The sequence below is a fragment of the Sinohyriopsis cumingii genome, chromosome 4, assembly GCF_028554795.1.
Source record: "Sinohyriopsis cumingii isolate HCF-2022 chromosome 4, ASM2855479v2, whole genome shotgun sequence".
In the NCBI taxonomy this organism is placed as follows: Eukaryota; Metazoa; Mollusca; class Bivalvia; order Unionida; family Unionidae; genus Sinohyriopsis; species Sinohyriopsis cumingii.
Window position 1 is genome coordinate 14,012,418 of NC_142964.1, and position 22,561 is coordinate 14,034,978.

A 22,561-nucleotide genomic window follows, 5' to 3' on the forward strand; every position below is an offset into this window, starting at 1 on the left:
TGTTGGGTCAGAGTCAATTGGCTACTGAAAATATGGAATTAACTGTCACCCGGAGAAAGCCTAGAGCATATGCCAACAATGTTTTTGTTGATATCACATGACTATTGTGCTGACACATACTTTCTGCTTGACGAATCTGCTTGTCTCCAGGTTTCTGGTTGTTTTTCTTGGAAAAAAATACTTTGAAAATTAAGTATGCTTTAGGTTGTTTTTTTATACAAACAATATGTGACTTGCATTTAATATTTTTTGAATATTTGAGTACACCAACATTGGAAGGGGGGATATTATTGATATTACATGACTGTTGGATCTCTGTGGGCATGTAGGTATATCATGTAGGTTGTGATATTTGTTTAGTCATGTAACTAGCCATGCAAATGGCAAGAACCAGGTAAAATTTCATTAATGCTGTAGTTTTGTCTTTTCTGTCAGTGGATTAAAGACAAAGCTAATGCTACACTTGCAATTTCTGAGAAAATAGATCATCTTCCTGTCGATTTCATGCCTGTATGGCCCAATATAAGGTCTATTAATCTGCTGTGCCCGCTACTTTAGCAGCTACCCTATGCCCGCTACTTTAGCAGCTACCCTATGCCCGCTACTTTAGCAGCTACCCTATGCCCGCTACTTTAGCAGCTACCCTATGCAGCCACCATGTTGTGGCAACAAATTCCAACTTTCTGATAGGCAACTGGCTCTGAACCCACATCACAACATTAATTTCAAAATATCTATAACGATGTGGGAAAGGTGAGACTACAGATTACTCTATCGTCATGATGCTGATTTGTGACATTGTCTATTATCAATGCAGCTCCTGTAAAGATCAGAAATGTATTCATTTCATTTTCTGTCAACATGAATTACCTGTCAGAACACCATGCATTCATAATATTGTCTGATTAACATATGTACTGGCAAAGTTTGGCTTTGTATCAATTTTCCTGTCCTTGTTGGTACAAAGTACTGATAGTTGTGCAACCCTAGTGCAATGACTAATAAATAAATAAATAACCTTAAAGTGGACTGGGTGACCTCTGATGCCTGTTCCACTATATAACTCGCTTATCTATCAACATTTCAAAGGTGATTGCTTTGATGCTGTTAACATGTCAACCATGGTCTCACAGAATGTCCTGCTAAGTTAACAAGGTTGTTCAAGGTTCAAGTAGGAAATCCTGCTAATTATCAAACTGACCTTGACTTTACTGAGAGTTTGACGGAGAGCTGTTCAAACCATCAAGAGTTTTTTTCTGTAAAGTGTAAAGATTTTGCTGGAACATATATGGCAGCTGAAGTTAATGCAGATTTTCAAACTAACCTGTATGAAGTCAGAAATAATTCCACTGTCCTGTCATATTAAATTGTCCAAGTCTCTGAAACGTTATATTGTTGTTATGTGTCCTGTGTATTTAGTGAAAGTGTTTGTATGAGAGACTCATACCAATAATGTTATTCAAGTCCATGTCTCAACATTTACTTTCAAAATGGTAAATTATATGAAATTATAAAATCTATCTATGTACAAATAACTGGGCCCATCTTATGATTTTCTAATGTTTTGGTACGATGATTTTGTACATAGAAAAAAATTCAATAAAGATACATTTGTTACAGAATGCTTTAATCAAACTTCACATAGGTCACTCTGATATCCGAGTGAAAATTTGAAAGCAAACTATCTAAAATTCTGCAAACTTATTATTTAAAAATTATAATAGACACACAAAACATGCTTTATTACAACTCATTTTTCATTAGTCATCACACCAGTTGTTGTGCAGAACCACTTACTGCAAAACTGAGTCTGTGTAGGGTCAGTTGCAGAGAAAATCTACTCAACATTTAATACTAATTTGATCATCAAAAAAACATAAGGGTAAAAAGTAACAATCATGTTGTAACTGGTTCCATGCAGCTAGTGGTACAACTGCTCTATACATCTACCATGCCATAAAATTCAAATGAGTGACACCCCACCCTCCAAATTTAGTACAAAGTTGAATTAAGTGATCAAGCTGCTTGTTCTATTTGATAACAGTCAACTGATGCATGCAATTTTCACATTGGTCAGAGAAGTTCTTGACATCTATTGGATAAGAGTCAACTGATACATGCAATTTTCACATTGGTCAGAGAAGTTCTTGACATTTATTGGATAACAGTCAACTGATGCATGCGATTTCCACATTGGTCAGAGAAGTTCTTGACATCTGTTGGATAACAGTCAACTGATACATGCGATTTCCACATTGGTCAGAGAAGTTCTTGACATCTGTTGGATAACAGTCAACTGATGCATGTGATTTTCACATTGGTCAGAGAAGTTCTTGACATCTGTTGGATAACAGTCAACTGATACATGCAATTTTCACATTGGTCAGAGAAGTTCTTGACATCTATTGGATAACAGTCAACTGATGCATGCGATTTCCACATTGGTCAGAGAAGTTCTTGACATCTGTTGGATAACAGTCAACTGATGCATGTGATTTTCACATTGGTCAGGGAAGTTCTTGACATCATTCAAGATAATGGTAGACAAAGTCTCATTGACTTTCATGGGATTTTAAATTTTCTCAATCTAGCTTATCCAAAACAAAATTTCATATAATGTCATCAACAAGTTCAAATTTCCCTACAATTCTTATAGTCTGTCCAACCTAAGATTTTCTTATGATAATCTGAAATGTTAGGATTTTGGTCTAATACACTAAACTTGCAAAAAGAAAGAAATAGTACTTGAAGATGGGTCAATGACACCTTAAAGACATTTTTACACCCACAATAAAAGGGTTTAATAGGTCTTCAAATAAAAGGACATAAAAAAATTTCTCACTTAAAAATCATAACTTTTTTCCATATAAATTTAAGTCATTAGATCCTTAATCAATGTAGCTACAAACTGGACATCCAAAATGATCCGACTTAATATATATGGATGTGAAAGATATTAGAATATCTGACCTTTACTAAGAAAATACGAGTTAGGATTACAAATTTATCACATCACATTACTCTGTAGGTGACAAACCATTAAACCCAGGAGTGAAAACACTCCCAACAAAAGAATATTACAAGTTTTTAATGTTTTAAAAAGAATCCTATTTTGCCAATATTCACATTAAATTTGAAGTGAGTTATCAGCATTTTTTTATGAATCCTTAAAAATAGAAATGCTAAATTCATTACTTTTACATGCATATGGTACTAATGTTCACATTAAAAAAGTTTCTTAACAATTTTGACTTTACACAGAAACCTGAAAACTGAGTTGCTACATTAGAGATTTTGTATCCAAAACGAGCCTGCAACAAAACATGGAATTAATGCTATATGCCTTAAATAACCCTGTATTCACTGAAAACCATTCTACATCACTGGCAATTACTCCGAGTAAACTGGACATTATTCTGTATTTGCTTGCAGCCATTCTAAATCAATTAGATATCACTTTCTGTTCACTTCCAATCACTCTGTATTTACATGCAACCAAGTTTTGACTATCACTCTATTCATCAACAATATCCACCTACTTATAATTTGAATTCAATAACAATCTCTCTGAATTCACTCATAAATTATTGTTAATTCAATAGTAATCATTCTGAAGTCCCTCATAAATCATTCCTAATTCCATAGCAATCACTCTGAATTCACTCATAAATCACTGTTAATTCAATAGCAATCACTCTGAAATCATTCTTATTTCAACAGCAATCACTCTGAATTCCCTCATAAATCATTCCTAATTCCATAGCAATCACTTTGAATTCACTCTTAAATCATTCTTAATTCAATAGCAATCACTATAAATTCAATAATAAAACATTCTGAATTCACTATTATAAAATTCTTGATTTCAACAATACCCATTCTAGCTTCACTAAATAAATCATTCTTAATTCAACAGGGATCACTACAAATTCATAATTCCTTGTCAATCACCATTTATTCATTGGCAACAAATCATTTAATATCCACTCAGATGGCTATTACTCTATATTCACTTGCACTCTGCTCCTATTTGCTGTGGCAATCACTATTTCCTTGAAATTACTGGAGTCTTCTGTGGCAATCACTATTTCCTTGTAATTACTCAGTCTCTCTTTGCTGTGGCAATCACCATTTCCTTGAAATTACTGGAGTCTCTCTTTGCTGTGGAAATCACTATTTCCTTGAAATTACTGGAGTCTCTCTTTGCTGTGGCAATCACTATTTCCTTGAAATTACTCAGTCTCTCTTTGCTGTGGCAATCAGTATTTCCTTGTAATTACTACATCTCTATTCACTGGCACTCATTATTTTTTGTGAATTACTCTATTTGCTGGCAATCACTATTTCCTTGTAATTACATAGTCTCTATTTGCTGGCAAAATGATTTCCTTGTCATTACTACATCTCTATTCACTGGCACTGATTATTTTGTAATTACTCAGTCTCTATTTACTGGCAATCACTACATCCTTGTAATTACTACATTTCTATTCATTGAGAATCATTATTTTTTGCACTTACTCAGTCTCAATTTGGTGACATTCACTATTTCTTTGTAACTACTCAATATATATTAGAAATAAACAAGAATCCAAAGACAATTATTTAAAACACACTGAACATTAAGGACAGTCCTTTTCTGTCCACATGCTACTATATTTGACCAAAAAAAATCACCAAATAAATTTATCATGTTCTGTAGATTTAAAGTGTTTTAACTTTCTTTTAAAAGTATTTTATTTCTTCAAGTACCCTCAATGAACCTCTTGACAAGTTCTGGTGCCAAGTCTGTTTGAGAGTTCACCAGATCCCTGAATAAGTCTAGCTGTCTCCTGTAAGAATAAGCAAATTCTATGAATTTTGGATGATCCAGTCCACCTGCACTACTGTGAGATCACTATATGTATACCACACTATGTATACTACAATATGTATACTACAATGAAATATGACCATAAAACAACAGAATTACAGGACAGACATGGAAATGAAACCAAGTTTCACATCTCTTATTCAAAAGTCGTTTAAAATAAAGTGTGGAAAAGGAAAAAAATATAAGTAACCTTGGCCTTAAAGTTATAACCTTGACTGTTAATGGATCTGATGCCATTCACATGGTGAACACAAGAGTGCAACAGTTCATCTCTGTACCTCAAACAACTTTTAAATCATGAAACAGAAAGAAAACAAACCTTGCAAAATATGCCAAAAATTGTTGAAGCCATGTAAAAGATCCAATCAAACAACCATTTCCAGTGTCTCTGCTGGTTCCAGGCAAATTTCATGCACATGCTATTGTTTTGTATTTATTAAAAGCATAGAATGTCAAAACAGCTGATTGGTTGAAATCTATCTTGGGTAATGACCGGTTCTTCTGGTCATTCAGAATTTTCTTTTTTTTATGGCTCCTATGTGTAGATCTCTAGAATGGTGGGTTTGACCAAAATGGAGTACAAAAGTTGCTGGAGACTGAGACCCCTTTTAAATGCAATTTACTGGTAAGTCATTAAATACTTGTCTAAATATCTGCTGGTGTCATTAATAAAGCTACAGTGTTAAAAATACTGTTGATCTGGGGCACACGTAACAATGTCTAACCAGACAAAAATAAAAAATAGGTTGTCATTCTCTCTATCTTATTCTTACTGAAAATTAAACTTATGACACCTAGATTATTTAAACATTTCACTGTAAATGCAAACACCACTAATTAATCATGGGATATGTTTGCAACTGCAATTTTCGACTTTTATTCCTCATCTCTTACTATATGTATCCAAGGAGCCATCTATTCGAATGTTCTATTTTCAAGGCTTTGACCCATTTTTGTATCAAGCTTGCATCATGAGCTTATAAATCTTTAGTAAAAGTGTAACCAGTGTAATGCAGAAGTGTATCGCGTAATGAAGACAGGCATTAATAACTCTTGCAACTCACTTATCCCAATGACAAGTACTTGGAAAAGTATTTCCTGAGCCCTGTTCATTCTTTGATTTCAAACTTTAAAACGATGGAAACTTATAGTGCAGACAGGTATGTGTTTAAAACAAATCAACACCACTTTAAATTACTGACTTGTGACCTTGTTCTAAAGATAGCAGCCACAATATGGTACGTGACAGGACTTAAAACGGTACTTGATCTTAATACAGGACTCACAATATGGTATGTGACTTGACTTCTAACGATATTTGATCTTAACACATTAACCTCTGGAGGTTTTTGTCGTTTTTGCCTGAAATTTGAGTAGGAAACACATTTTGAAAGTTATTTCTGAATACATCCTAATACATCAACTTCCAGGTGATTTTCAAATAACCTAATGCCTAGTTGTGTTAGAAACATCGTTTTTCATTGGCTATTTGGCTTGCGTATGAGAAGAAGGGTAAAAGTTGGAGTTCTTTTTTATTGCTTAACGGACCCATTATTTTCGTATAGAGACCACTCTTAATACCAAATGCCAATCTTATCCTACATTTTGCAATGTTTCATCATTCTGTTTGCAGTTCATACCGGTCTGCCTTAGATTTGAGACCAAAAAGTCTAAATTCTGGACACAAAATCGAATTCCGACCACGGGCAAATTTTGGGTGGAAAAAATCAGGTCCAAAAAATGAGGTTTCTCCCTCTGTATTTTGTAGTGCAACTAGAACTTCCAGATTATTTGGTATCATTGTAGAGCTACATCTAACTTTCTATAATAGCACCCACTTTAGTATAACATACATGACCTTGACACTACAGAGTTCAGCAGTAGGCTACTACCTCCTGCCATTTAAACTCGTCGCCATGGGTTAATGTGTTAATACAGCACCCACAATATGGTATGTGACATGCCTTCTAATAGTGCTGTGTAAGTATACCAATGTTCACCCTTTGATCCCAAATGACTCAAACATTAGAGTGGAAGGGAAAGTGTGATGGAAAATGTAAAATACTGATCCCTAACTTTCACCTTGAAGACAGAATACCCATTATGGCATGCCATACATCTTCTAGTGATGATGACAAGTTGAACTCCTTTACCTAAAAAAAGCTTTAAAGTTATGAAGCATTATGGAAAGTGTGTGTGTGCGATTTAAATTTTTTTAATGTAGCTTTAAAAAAAATCAGTCATATCGCTACAATGTTTGCAGTGTGGCAGTTTATATTGATGTCTAGGATTGGGCCATCATGCCGCAGACATATAGCATGATGTTTCACCCAGTCACATTATTCTAACACCAGGCCAACCAGTCCTAACACTAACCTCTTAATGCTGAGTGCCAAGTAAGGCAGCTATTAGTACCATTTTTATAAGTGTTTGTTATGACTTGGCTGGGGTTCAAACCAGCTACCTCCTTCAACCGAGGCAGATGCTCTAACCACTTAGGCCAGGGGAGTGGTCATAATGGAAAGTGTGAAAGAAAACTCAATACACTGGCACATGACCTTGATCCTGAAGAGATGATACCAATGTGGAAAAAGATATACTGATGATGACATATAAGCATACCAAGTTTCATCCCTTAATCACAAATGGTTTTATGTTACAGAGCAGGATGGAAAGAATTGGAAAACTTGAAATATTAACCCATGACCTTGACGTTGAAAACAGGACCTCCTATGCAATACAAGAAACACAATCTACTGATACTGTATCAACATACTAAGTTTCATCCCTTAGTCTCAAATGGCTTAAAAGTTGCTGAGCAGTAATGAAATCGTAATGTATGGATGGAACAGAGAGTTGACACAGTTCCCTTGCTTTTCACAACAAGGAAGGTGACACACAAAATGGAAGTAGAACAAATATGGTGCATGCTTGACAAAATTAATTACAAGCTAAGAAATACAGAAATATGTGCAATTAACTTTATATTAGCCAATCTCATATCGATCAGTACTAAATGGGGCATATAAAGACAGGTGTATTTTAAATGGAACTAAATGGGGCATATAAAGACAGGTGTGTGTTAAATGGAACTAAATGGGGCATATAAAGACAGGTGTGTATTAAATGGAACTAAATGGGGCATATAAAGACAGGTGTGTGTTAAATGGAACTAAATGGGGCATATAAAGACAGGTGTGTGTTAAATGGAGAATTGCTTCAAAACAGGATTCTTGGAACCTAAATAGCAAACTGTCTTAAGACTGGGAACTGCTAGCATCTGATGCAGAGCTATGTACAAATGGGGAAAAACTCAAAAACACTATCAAATATATACAGGATTGAAAAGGTTTTCCACCAATATATCACATGATGAGTAAAGAAGCCACAGTAAAGTAACCAGGGTGAACAGAAATCTCGATTCTAAAACCTTTGTAAATATAGTAAGTCATTTAAAACTAATGGCTGTAAATCATCTTCTAACATTATTAAATCTGTACATCAACCAAATGCTGCATATTGACAACATTCAGTTTGTGCAAGATAATGACTGAATAAATAATGTATATTATATATATTTCACAGTGAGATACTCAAATATATCAGTGGGAGAAAAATGGCATTGCCACAGTGATGACACCACTTTTATTGCCACAATGACAATATCACTGTTGGAACTACTTTTTCCCCATTTACGAAATACATCTGCCCTTATGTGTTATTCAAAAAAATAGTTCCATATTTAGGCCCATTTCATTCTTCTGCTTCTTCTCTCTTTCATCCTCCCCCCCCCCCCATCACATCTGGATGTACAGATCTTAAAATGTGCCAACTGTAGACCCTCTAGAGTACACTTAACTGCTCCGTGAGTTGCCTCCAAGAAATGACTACCAATGAACTCCAAACTTTAAAAAGTAGACTTCTAATATTACCGTTATTATAATTAGCTTTGTACATGAAATATGAATACTGTCATCAACTTAACTTACATGACCTGTTGCTATGTGTCACCCTTAGAGGATTGTATACCTATATGACAAATTGTACACATTTTTGAGGAAAAAACCTTCTGATTTGATATAGTAATAAACCTTTTTAACCTGCAAATTTAACTTTCATTACAACTATGCTTATGCTTGAAAATAATGTATCAAATGGTAGTTGATTAATACTGATTATAAGCTGGTAGTTGATTAATACTGATTATAAGCTGGTAGTTGATTAATACTGATTATAAACTGGTAGTTGATTAATACTAATTATAAACTGGTAGTTGATTAATACTGATTATAAACTGAAATTAGGTAACAACTGAAGATTGGATATAGCATCTGCTACTGAATTAGACTGCAAGCTTGCCAAGGCCACTAAAATTTACATTTGAATGTACAAATAAATAAAATAAAGAATAAAAATCTGCACAAATAAACTCACAATCATTAAAATCTTTTGTTTAGAGATGTTATGCTCTTAAGTCTGCCAGACATAACCACTCTGTCATGCTTCTACATTATGTCAACCCCACAGTATCAAATTATGCCTACCTCACCCCAACAGCATCAATCAGCGCATGAAATTTGTCCAAGATGCACAGACCACTCCGGGGGCTTAGTGGTTAGAGCAAGTCATACCAAAGACTTATAAAAATGGTACTAACAGCTGCCTCGCTAGGCACTCAGCATTAAGAGGTTAGTGTTAGGACTGGTCAGCCTGGTGTCAGGATAATATGGCTGGGTGGGACATGATGCTATATGTCTATGGCATGTTGCCCCAATGCTATACATCACTATGAACTGCCACACACCCTCTAACACTAATCTGATGCATTATAGGTAAATGCTAAATTTGAAAACTGTTACTGTCCCAAATTAGTGTAAAATTTAGAACTTCATTTTATCAATGTAGTAATGCAGCTGTTAACTGCACTGGTGCAGAATGGAGAAAATCCATGCAAATCAATGGTTTTTGCTTTAAAAAAATATATAATAAAAAGAAAATCTATGTTTTTTAGTAGATATGAAGAAATTATTTCACTTGTGATGTGGAAACATTTTTGGCTGCTCATGATTTCACTTGCGAAATATTTTCATATATCTACTAAAAACAAATATGCAAAACCTTTCTACATCATTTTTCCTCATGGAAAATATATTTTTTTAAAAATTCTGTTGTGCTTCAAAATTAACTAAAATGTTATGCTTGCAAAAACATTTTGACGAATAGATTGGGTTTTTAAACCCTTACCTTCTGCTCTGAACTTTTTCCTCCAGAAAATGGGATTTTTGAGTGGCTCTCTTAACAATGTCACTTGGAATGTTTGCTAGTTTTGCAACATTTAGTCCATAGCTCCGTGCAGCCATGCCAGATACCAGCTGATACAGGAATGTGATAACCTCTTAAGAAAATAAAATATAAATTCTTTAAATACTGTATAATATAGTCACTAATCAAATAAATCCAACTGCATACTGCACAGACCCAGATGTGCTGTAGAATAATGCACCGGCATATCTGGGTCTGTGCAGTTTGTTAGTAGTCAATAGAATAACCAAAACGGACCTGAATCTGCATGCACATTATGCTACAGCAGATGAGGATCTTTGTTGTTTTGCAGTTTGACTCATCTTATAAGTGAGTATAATATGGAATTAAAATTAAAACCAAGTATGTGACAATTGACCACGTATATCAGAGTAATTGCATATGCTTCTGACATGAATTACTCTGGAAGATGTATTTTCTGATCAAAATATGAAATTATACAATAATTATATAGTATTAAAGAATTCGTATTTGTTCACTTTAGACAGTGATTCAAATGTTATGCCTAAAAAATGAAAAGTTGATCTGAGGTAATTTTTTTCTAAATTTATCATTGTCGAAAAATTCTATTATTCACAAAATCAACAAGATTGGTGTGTAAAAGACAACTCATTTCTACATATTACAAATTAAGAGCAACAATGAGTTTGATAATGTGCATAGTCAGAAAATTGTCAAGAATTAGAACTTTTCAGTAAGATATATATGTGACATTTATGATACAAAGATATATGTGTGACATTTTGATACAAAGATATATGTGACATTTATGATACAAAGATATATATGTGAAATTTATGATACAAAGATATATGTGTGACATTTATGATACAAAGATATATATGTGACATTTATGATACAAAGATGTATATGTGACATTTATGATACAAAGATATATACGTGACAATTATGGTACAAAGATATATGTGTGACATTTATGGTACAAAGATATATATGTGACATTTATGATACAAAGATATATATGTGACATTTATGATACAAAGATATATGTGACATTTATGATACAAAGATATATATGTGACATTTATGATACAAAGATATATATGTGACATTTATGATACAAATATATATATGTGACATTTATGATACAAAGATATATATGTGACAATTATGGTACAAAACTCAGCTTACCCTCATTGCTTTCCTCTTCATTTAGGAAGAATGACATGTGATAGTTGCCCACATGATCAGGGTACAAGTTCTCAAACTCAGCCAGCATGGGGTAATGAGTTACAAAAAGGGTCAAACACTTGGGCTGAAATTATTTCAAAGTTCAAACCTGGAATTTGTGGAACTTCTTGAGTGTATGTCTATGGCTTTTACTTCTGACTCCATTATTTAGAATAATATTTCTATGCATGCAAAAGCTTTCAAAGCTTGCAAGAATATTTTACAGAAAACAGAAGACAAAATTGAAAAATGCCATGTAAGCAGATTCATGATTATTAGTTTTGGAGATAAATAATCTCAAAGCTGTTAAATTCTCAGTGAATTTAAGACAATGTTTCATTTAAAACTAAAATATTATGCAAATCAAAAACACTGAAATTTATAACACTGGAAACAAGAATAACTACTGAAATTCATAACACTGAAAACAAGTATAACTATTGAAATTCATAACACTGGAAACAAGAATAACTACTGAAATTCACAACACTGAAAACAAATATAACTAATGAAATTCATAACACTGGAAACAAGTATTACTACTGAAATTCATAACTCTGGAAACATGTATAATTAATGAAATTCAGAACACTGGAAACAAGTATAACTATTGAAATTCACAATGATGGAAACAAGAATAACTATTGAAATTCACAAAAATGTGCTCAGTTTAATGTACAGAATAAAAATACAAACTTTACTCTGCTTAAATGCACATGTTAGTATGAAGATTTTTTTTTTTTAAAGGGTTGTTTTAAATTTTGGAGAAAAAAAAGACACCCCAAACTACATCTCTATAAACAGGACTAAATTTTTTTCTTCAAAATGCACTTATGCCTGGTTGGTGCCTTAACATCTACTTTCAATGTAATCCAACTGTGGACTGTATATCTGATTCAATCAGTGTAAGTACACAGTATATGATTCAATCAGTGCAAGTACACACAGAGTGTATAATTCAATCAGTGTAAGTACACATAGTGTATGATTCAATCCATGTCAATACACACATAGCATGATTCAATCAGTGTAAGTATGCAAAGTGTACTGATTTAATCATACACTGTGCATACCTACACTGTATTGAATCATACACTGTGCATACTTACACTGATTGGATCATACACTGTGTACTTACACTGTATTGAATCATACAATGTGTGTACTTGCACTGATTGAATCATACTCTGTGTTCTTACACTAATATGATTGAATCTTACACTGTATATTGACACTGATTTAATCATGCACTGTGTTTATTGACATGTAAGTGTAAGTACACAGTGTATGATCCAATCAGTGTAAGTATGCACAGTGTATGTTTCAATCAGTGTAATTAATCACAGTGTATGGTTCAATCAGTGCAATTACACAGTGTATGATTCAATAGTGCAAGTACACATAGTGTATGATTCAATCAGTGTAAGTACACAGAGTATGATTCAATCAGTGTAAGTACACAAAGTGTATGATTCAATACAGTGTAAGTATGCAAAGTGTATGATTCAATACAGTGTAAGCACAGAGTGTATGATTCAATCAGTGTAAGTACACAGAGTATGATTCAATCAGTGTAAGTACACAAAGTATGATTCAATCAGTGTAAGTACACAGTGTATGATTCAATACAGTGTAAGTATGCGGTGTATGATTCAATACAGTGTAAGTACACAGAGTATGATTCAATCAGTGTAAGTACAGTGTATGATTCAATACAGCATAAGTACAGACTGCATGATTCAATCAGTGTAAGTACAGAGTATGATTCAATCAGTGTAAGTACAGTGTATGATTCAATACAGCATAAGTACAGACTGCATGATTCAATCAGTGTAAGTATGCACAGTGTATGATTCAATCAGTGTAAGTACACAGAGAGTACAAGTCAATCAGTGTAAGTATAAAGAGTGTCTGATTCAATACAGTGTAAGTACACACTATGTATGATTCAATCAGTGTAAGTACACACAGTGAATGATTCAATCAGTGCAAGTACACACAGTGTATGATTCAATCAGTGCAAGTACACACATGCTTAATGATTCTGCATTGAAAATTTCCCTAGCAGTCAGTAGATTTATATTTATTTAGCAAGGTCTGATGGTAACATTCATCACAAAGGCATGTTGGGAGTGGGTATGGTGGTGAAAGTCAAATGAGGAACTGGGGAAGATACACATTATTATTTTTTATCTTAAACTTATGATCACACATTACATATACTTCAGCAAGTAGGCACAATGTGCACTGACATTATCAAATGGATTAGCATGAGTCAGCATTAAAATTTCTTTCACTAAAAAAAACAAATTAATAATCATGATCTCTAAAATATAAAAAATGTAAATTCAAAGCAAATGTTTTCAGGAAAACAATGTCTGTATCTTTGGTGCTGTAGTGCAGAACTGACCCCTCTAACAGTAAGAACATGGAATATTAAAACGAACACAAAGCTATCAAATAACTTTTTGAACAGTACTTGATTAGTTTAAAATTTTCTTGAGAAAATGTTTTGCTTCTTACCCAGAATATTATGCTAAAGAAACAGGGAACTATTGAATATTTGGTTGTTGTTGTTGTTGTAGGGTTTAACACCATATTTCAGCACATGATAGGGAACTATTGAATATTTGGTAACTTTTTAAAAAAATGAAAATTGAAATATAAGCATGTAAAAGGGTTTTAGAATTTTCTAGTCAAATTTGTAAATTTACCTTATTAATGAAAAAATCTAGCACAGAGTAAGCTATGGCCACACCATCATGAGTACTTGTTCCTCTGCCCAGTTCATCCAAGATCACCAGTGAGCGGGATGTTGCCTGAGCCATGATCTGAGATGCCTCCTGTAATTCCACCATGAAAGTGCTTCGCCCTTGAAAAATCTCATCTGCAGCACCCATCCTGAAGAAAAGAACCCAACAACAACAAAACAGTAAGTCTTTAAGACCTTGACTCCCACCATATGCTGATTCTAAACATTTATTGGGTGCACCAATGCACTTTAAGACCCTGACTTGAACCATATCCTGATTCTAAACATTAACAATGTATAGCAATGTATGCTTATTCACTGCAATATAATAACACTGTGGAAATAGCTTTAAAGCCAGTTAGTTTTAAAACTTTTGTTTGAGTCCAATTTTTCATATAATTGCAAAAGCAATGATACAGAACTAAAGAACTGACCCAAAATAAAATTATGAAAATATACTTTTATATAAAACACTGACTACTCATTTTATCAGACTCCTATTAGTTAACTTACGTTACTCAAAATGATTATTAATAATGAAAGTAACATGACAAATGTCTTGTAAATTATATGAAAACAGTTCAATGTTTGCTGGCTTTGGGTAATTTTCAGATTGCAAAGTTCTAAATGCATAAGCCAGCTGCATGCTCCAAGTTAATGTCCTGTTGCAACTGCATAGTTAGTTGCACATTGATTGGTATATGCTATTTTTACTTTTGTAGCTCATTAGCCATCTGCACTGTACTCTGCATGTGTATCTTCCTTAGTTGTCTATTTATTTCTATAGCTTTTTTTTTCACAATCTTTACAAGCTAGTCAGATGTATATAATTTTGTGACTGTGTCCCACCAAGTCGCCCCCAGTACAAAGACCTGCCAACCCTGATGAGTCCGTCTCAGTAAGGCAGTTGATTTGTTTCCGTAAGATTGACCAGTTTTCAGTAAAGTGTTAAGAAAATATCAATAACTGATATTGTAAAGTTGGAAAACATAATTAAAAGTTTGACGCATCGATGATAAACATTATGTTCAACTGAAAAGATTGTAAAGTACATGAAAAGTACATGAAGACTTTATTTACCACTAGTACAGTTGCACAAACTTTAGTTCCAAACCCTATGCAGCTCAATGGCTTGTTTCTGTCTCTCAACTTGACATAATTATTGGAAAAAAATTCCATTTCACATGACAATGGTAATCACATCTCCCGCCACGAGACATAATCAAATTAGCATGTGATGTCCAGTAAATGTAATTGTGTCCTTACCAGCTTTTATTCACAAGAATCTGAATACTCCTTTTTATTCTTCTGTGTTGATTATTAGCACTTTTCTAGAAGCTTATTTTCCCGTTCGTATTAAACATGCATCGCTTTCTGGATGCCATTTAAAAAAATTCTATAATCAACAGTTTGATCATGCAGACACTTTGTATGAACAAATAGGTGCAGTTTAAAGTGTCTGGAGTGCTGCTGTAAAGTTAGTCTGGTTCCCTGACTAATTTCACCAATTCTAAGATGAAACCCAGATCCATATAAAACACGGATGAACCAATTATCCGTTTTTTTTGCATCAATGATTTTCCAAAGTTTTTACTAGCATGCCGTAAGTCTGTATTTTAAGGGTAATTTTCGTAAGACTTAAGGCAGAATCGCAAGAGTTTGCAGGTCTGCAGCACATTTTAAAGCTGTAAATATGATGTATAAAATATGTTTATATCTGAGAAATAAATATATAGCTATGATTTCTTTTAGATGTGTATTGTGTAAATGGAAGTCAATGGTATTGATACATGATACACATTTTACACAAGCTCCGTCAACTATCTGAGTCGCCAAAAGCTGTCATAGGTCTTTACATAAATAAAGATGTGGGTAATACTTTCATCAATTGTTGTACTTATTATAGGGATGAAATTGAAAGCAAATCTTGAGTCTAAATACCATCTCATTTTCTTTAGTTTATCTGGTTGCCTCCATGCACCTTCTTCATTGTCATGTAGATGTCAATTTCTCTGAATATTTGTCAAGAGACACCAATTTTATCTAGCAAAATATGTTTCCTTGCTGATACTTACCCAACCATAATACCTTAGAAGTACCACTACCTGACAAATTCAGCCATCCCAGGTTAAAATGTTTTGCTAAAAAGCTAAATGTTCCCATTAGGTGGTAGTTAGAGTGATCTCCCATTCATACCGGGATTAGTGCCAAATCCATAGAAATCGTCAGTTACTACTGGAGCAGAAGGTACACTCTCTAATTGTGCAAAGGCTGGGATGTATGTGTACTAAGATTGGGTAAGTATTATTGAAAAAAATATTTTAAAAGAAAAAATTGGTTTCTTCCTCAAACATGTTAACCAATCATAATACATTAGCAGAATAGGTAAGAGGTGGAGGGAAATACATCCCATTACCCTGAAGAGACCATCTCCAGTTCCCAAAGGTATGTGTGACAGCTTCCAGATATTCCAAATGGAAAATAGTATCCCAATTTATCCTAAATATGACTATGTTTACAGTCTCTAATTTTATCCTGTTGAGGAGCGGCTTCGAAAGGGAAAAATGTTCCCTCCTGCAAATCCAGTGGTGATGCCGCATATTTATGAAGCTGTTGAATTACCTTTGTGCTATGGTTAAAGGTTCCTCCAGATCACACTGAGGCTTTTACAATGAAAGATCTCTGATAGAAACTGGAGAAGTGTACTTAGATCTCCATCCCATGGCATGGATAATTACAGCTTCGTTCCTTTTCAATGTTTGGGGCAACTGTGAACTTTGTGAGCTGATATGTGAAGTGAATTCTCTGGTGTGGTTTAATCCAATATGCAGAACAGATACCCCAATTTATTCAGTACGAAAGTGTCCATGTTGATATATTGTATTGGTGTGATCTCCCTTGATGCAAAGGCTTGGTCTTCCTGAAATACAACTTCAGAGCTTGCACTGGGTCCTGTAGATGACCTTGAGATGTAATGTCCAGAACAGACAAGAACTGTTACCAGTAGCTGATTACCCATGAATGGTAGTCTGTTCCTGGCAATGAAAGCTGGGGGCTTTATGGGTGATATTGATTCATCTTGTCAGAACTGAATGTAGATGGGTCTGCCAATAGGGAACATATTCGCTGAATTTGCCTACTGATAGCCAAAGCTGCAAGGAGGCAAGACTTATATGAAAGTTGAACTAGTTAAGCTCGCAAGAGCAGTTCAAATGGTGTCTTGTTCAGCCAGGTTATACCCATGATAAACTCCATTTGGGCAAGGAGATATATATATAAACTGGATGTCAAAAGCAGGAATTTCTAAGCAGCTCTATGCAGGTTAGTCTTCTTTATAACTGGTTTTATGAAGTGGATAATTGGGTAGAGTGGTACTAAACAGGGGATTATATGCAGTAAGTGCCTAGCAGCACTATGTGAGTTGTGGAACAGGACAAGTTCATTTTCTGGTGGCTGATATTGTATAATTGTGGTTCAGGCCCATTGCAATCAGGGTTATAAAGCTGATTCTGGTTGTGAAGGAACATGGCTATCTTGGCTGGCACGATGTTGTCCATTCTTGAGGTTGAGACGGGGTACAGAATATTAAGCCATATAACTAGACCATAATTTCAATATGCAAGATTATAACTTTGGCTGCTGTTACTCTCATCTCGCTCATGAATAAATGATATGGTTTTGAATCCTTGCATGTAAGCAGATGTTTCAACCCCTCATGCTATCCTTCTGTACCTTCACCTTAGCACCCAAAGAATCGCTGCCCATTGATTTCTGTCCATAATATGTAATTCCAACATGTATTCAATGAATGACAGAGAAAACTATACATGTTGAGTGGTTGAAAGATTGGTCTTGCCCATGGTCTAAATCTGTAAGACAAAATACAGCAGACCAAATATGCAGTGTGTGTCCTGATTTATGAACTTGCTAGTGTTACCCACCATGATAAACACCTGTAAAAGTGCACACATGGCCTGTACAGGTAGAGAATTAGACCATCGCTATTAATATTTACAAAGTGGATGCTAAATAATCAATTCTAGTAAAAGGTGACATGTACGAAGGTCGATTTTGACTGCTTATACCTGTAAAATCACTGAAGCATTGCTTATAGTAATTACATGAACAAAGTGGAATGCAAATAATCAATCATAGCAACAACTAACCCATAGGAAGGCCAATTTTTGACTGCCTAAAAAGGTAAAATCACTGAAGCATCACTTGCAGTAAGTACATGCATGAGCTGGATGCTACTGAGTAAACCATGAAGAGAAAACTTATATCTATATGGTTCCAAAACAATGTCAGTAATATAAACAATTTTCTATACTACACACAAAAACCTGAACATACAAAAAAAATATAGAAATAATAACACAGAAACTTAGCTGTATGTATCCTGACTCAACGGAACCACTCCGGTGGCCTAGTGGTTAGAGTGTCCTCCTCGCAGTTTGTTAGCCAGTTGAACAATGGGGTATTCATATCAAGTTCCAATGGAACAGCTTGTTAGCCAGTTGAACAATGGGGTGTTCATTTCATGTTGCAATGCCGCAGTTTGTTAGCAAGTTGAACAATGGGGCATTCCTTTCATGTTACCTCATTCTCTTGCCCTCAGTACTACGTGTACTTCTACAGTTCCTCATTTAGTTGCAGTAGTTCACTTTCTTAAAATGCAGCTCTATAGTCTGTTGCATTCTCCAAGTTCCTTAGCCAGTTGCACCATACCCTACCTGTGTAGCTTCCTAGTCTATCTGTATCTTTTAATCTTTGTTTCAATCTTTACAAGGTAGTCAGATGTATCTAATCTGGTGATTGTTTGCCACTGTGTTGCCCCCAGTACATGTCAAAGTTGTAAATAAGATGTGTGTGTGTGTGTGTGTGTATATATATATATATATATATATATATATATATATATATATATATATATATATATATATATATATGTAGATATCTGATAAATAAACACATTTTTAGTTGTGTATTGAGTAAACTATACCTTGTGTACACAGCATCAAATACACTTAGTTTTGCTGAGTCAGCAGGAACAAAGGACCCCATCTGGGCCATGATTGAAATTAGGGCCACCTGCTTGATATAGGAACTCTTTCCACCCATGTTCGGGCCTGTGATTATCATCACATGCTTTCCATCAGACTGAAATTTTAAAAAATAGACATTTACAAAGCGCCACTAAAAACAAAATAAAGACATTACAACCGTAACTATTCAAGATAGATTTAAATGGAATTGTCCTTAGTTGACATTTTCATTACTCAAGATAGATTTAAATGTTATTGTCCTTAGTTGACATTTTCATTAATTGATATTTTATCAGCAACCGTAAAACATTATCCCCCATACTTTAATCTCAAAATTTTGTCACACATGCATGCTTTTCGATGAACTTTTAAGTATATACTGGCTACATAAGGATGAAAGAGTAATAATATATTTGGATTTTTCATTTCCCTAAATATGAATTCTTATACACTACACTATATTTCAAACATTCAGTGAATTTCATATGGGTATTTGGATTGTTTACAATGTTTTTATTATTAGAGACCTCTTTCACTGTCCACTTTAAACTTTCATTAGCTAGCATTTTTATACATGTTTCTTTTTTACATATACTATATGACATGAGAAAACCAGTCTTCTCCCCATACCAATAATCTTGTTTGGTCACAATTTAGGTTCTGTATTAAGTTAAAGAACATTTGTGAATTCTTCACTTTGACCAATATTTACTCTCACTCATGTTCATTTACATTTAAATCACATAGAAAATACTGGCCTAACAAGATGTGTAATGCATTTAAAAATCATGTATAAAATACTGGCCTAACAAGATGTGAAATGCATTTAAAAATCACATAGAAAATACTGGCCTAACAAGATGTGTAATGCATTTAAAAATCACACAGAACACTGGCCTAACAAGCCATGTACAATAAAACTTGTTATGAGCGACCTCTGCTATGAGCGACCACCTGTCAATTCCGACCGCAATCGTAATGCACGGATCGATTGTGTTATATAAACACTCTGTCATCAGTGACCACCTGCTGAATACAACCAGCGACCAAAATGTCTTGGCAAAATATGCATTTCGACATTGCTATGAATGACTGCAACTCAAAAATGGGGATAAACTCCACCTAGCTTTTCATTTAATCCCTGTAACAATTACCACTTATGCCGTTCTAAAAAAACACCCCAACAAAACGACCTATTATTCTAGCACTTAGCCTAGGTTCCTGGCCTTATTGTAGCTACCGCATATATGGACTGGTAGAACATAGTATCCAGCTCTATGTACAACCGTATCACGAGAACAGAGACAGACATCGCAGACCTCTTTATGTAACAAGTTTTGTAACAACGATCACTTGATTAGCAAAGACTGTTCTGATATAAAAGAATACTTAAAAAGAACAAAACACAACAACACGGATTCTGGCTACTGGTGACAGATGCTACAGTCCGTAAACCAGGCTCATGTATATGTCACAAATTGCCATTATAGTGCTGAAATTAAGGTGGTGTTTGTGCATATTTGTTTTTAGAGTTAATCAGTATTGCCGGGGCTGAATAAGGTCTTTGTCTGTTAAACCAGCAAGAGAGAATCATTGTGGTATTTGATTGATAGTGTTGAATGCTTGTGATGTTTGTTGTGTTTTTTCCCCCAATGTTACAGTGATTACATCCCAATCACCAAGCAGTTGTCTATTCAAGTTGGCACGACTGAGTTACACACTAGTTAATCCCTGCATGTCTTCCTTGCCTTAAGCCATTGAATTTTGTCTCTGAGTAAATGATTCTATTTCTGGATGAGATAACTGTTTCCTTTTATTTCATTAATTGTTAGATATGCAATGCACAAAATAAAAAAATTTCATATATTCCCAAAGCCTTGTCAAAACTGTCATTACAGTTGATGTTACGATTGAGAACTAATAATGTTAACACCTAGTACCTTAGTAACAATGGACAAACCTCCAACTAAAAAGAGACAAATTTTAAAACTGGAGAAAATAATTATCATAACAAAAGAAGTGAAAAGGGAGAAACCACTTGCAAAATAGCAGTTTAAACATTGGTAAAAAAATTAAGGCTTCATACAGGAAAAGGAGTAAATCAGAAATGATTTCATATGCTAATACATGTACATCTTCACATGTAAATGTGACTTCATGTTCAAATGAGAGAAGTATATCTTTATTGCTATATAATTTTGTTTTCAGATGAATGCATACAATATTTTAGCAAGAACTACTAATAAAGAATAGAAGTTATGAACAGTGATTGTGTTATTTTTCCTTAAATTTTTCTGAAATGGGACCTTGGAAACTGGTCTATTTGTACAAACCTGTTATGAGAGACCACCTGTCTTGAGAGGCAGTCTCATAACAGGTTTTACTCTAATGAATTTAAATCACATAGAAAATAATGGCCTAACAAGATGTCTATCGTTGACTCAAAACTCATGATCATTACTTTTAGCTAAATATCTTATTTATCATTTTGTAGCACACTGATGATTAAATCCATTTTGCACCGGAGGAACACAATTGATTGCAATTCATCTATAAGCCAAAATTTTCTCAATTTTATTTTACCCTAAACTACAAGAATCTCCACCAAGAAGTCTTTCAAAGAGAATAAATAATTATTGGCCAATTCATCCTATTTATAGACAACTCACATCATGCAAAAGGCCAGAATATTAAAATGGCAATGCACTACTTTTGATTCATTTTCTGGCAATGAAATATCTCGCGTCCAGTTTCTTCTGGTCTCTTCAGTTTTCTTCATCGAAAAGGCCACACCAATAACACACATATATATTCAGTTTCAGGGAATATTTTCTTCATTAATATTCATTACTGGTGGGTCCCCAGGTGGCTTAGAGGTCTAAAGCGTTTGCCTTTACTGATCAATGCCCTCTCACCTCTGTCCACATGGGTTTGAGTCTTGAGCTCTGCCAGTGTGGGTATGTGAAAAAGCTTGCTAGTAGCTTCCTGTGGGTCAGTGGTTCTTAATGGGATTTTCCCCCTGAGTTCTTCCTCCACCAGTTATGCTGAATGCTACATATAGCCAATCATGTGCTGAAAAATGGCATTAAACCAACAACAACATCAGTGGTTATTTACTTGCTGGTCAGCTACCATTAATAAAAATACTATTTTCTTCCCCATGGGCTGTCTTTATCAGCCTGGACATATTATATTATTTGCTGTGATTGTCCTGGGGACATTTGGTAGTGACCCAGACAATGTGACACTGGGGTCTGTCTTTGTCCTGGATATACCTATCATGAAGCCATTTGGTAGTTACCGAGACAACCATAATAAATCATGCATATCTGCAAGGCAAAAGGGTCCCTTTCGACCCTGGTGTAGAACATGTAGCCA

The 22,561-nt window shown here is 34.4% G+C and overlaps 1 protein-coding gene across 1 annotated transcript in view; it reads right to left on the minus strand.

Annotated features, from left to right (window-relative positions):
- Positions 1–1,575: 1,575 nt before the first annotated feature.
- The window catches only part of LOC149800641 (DNA mismatch repair protein Msh3-like), a 112,936-nt gene continuing 91,950 nt past the window's right edge, over positions 1,576–22,561 (minus strand). Inside the window, exons 17-21 of the mRNA XM_089954651.1 lie at positions 19,141–19,298; positions 14,101–14,287; positions 11,348–11,471; positions 10,118–10,268; positions 1,576–4,832 (exon numbers count right to left, since the gene is read on the minus strand). Coding sequence (XP_089810777.1) covers positions 4,745–4,832; positions 10,118–10,268; positions 11,348–11,471; positions 14,101–14,287; positions 19,141–19,298 — 708 coding nt within the window. The 3' untranslated portion in view covers positions 1,576–4,744. The remainder of the gene's footprint in view (positions 4,833–10,117; positions 10,269–11,347; positions 11,472–14,100; positions 14,288–19,140; positions 19,299–22,561) is intronic.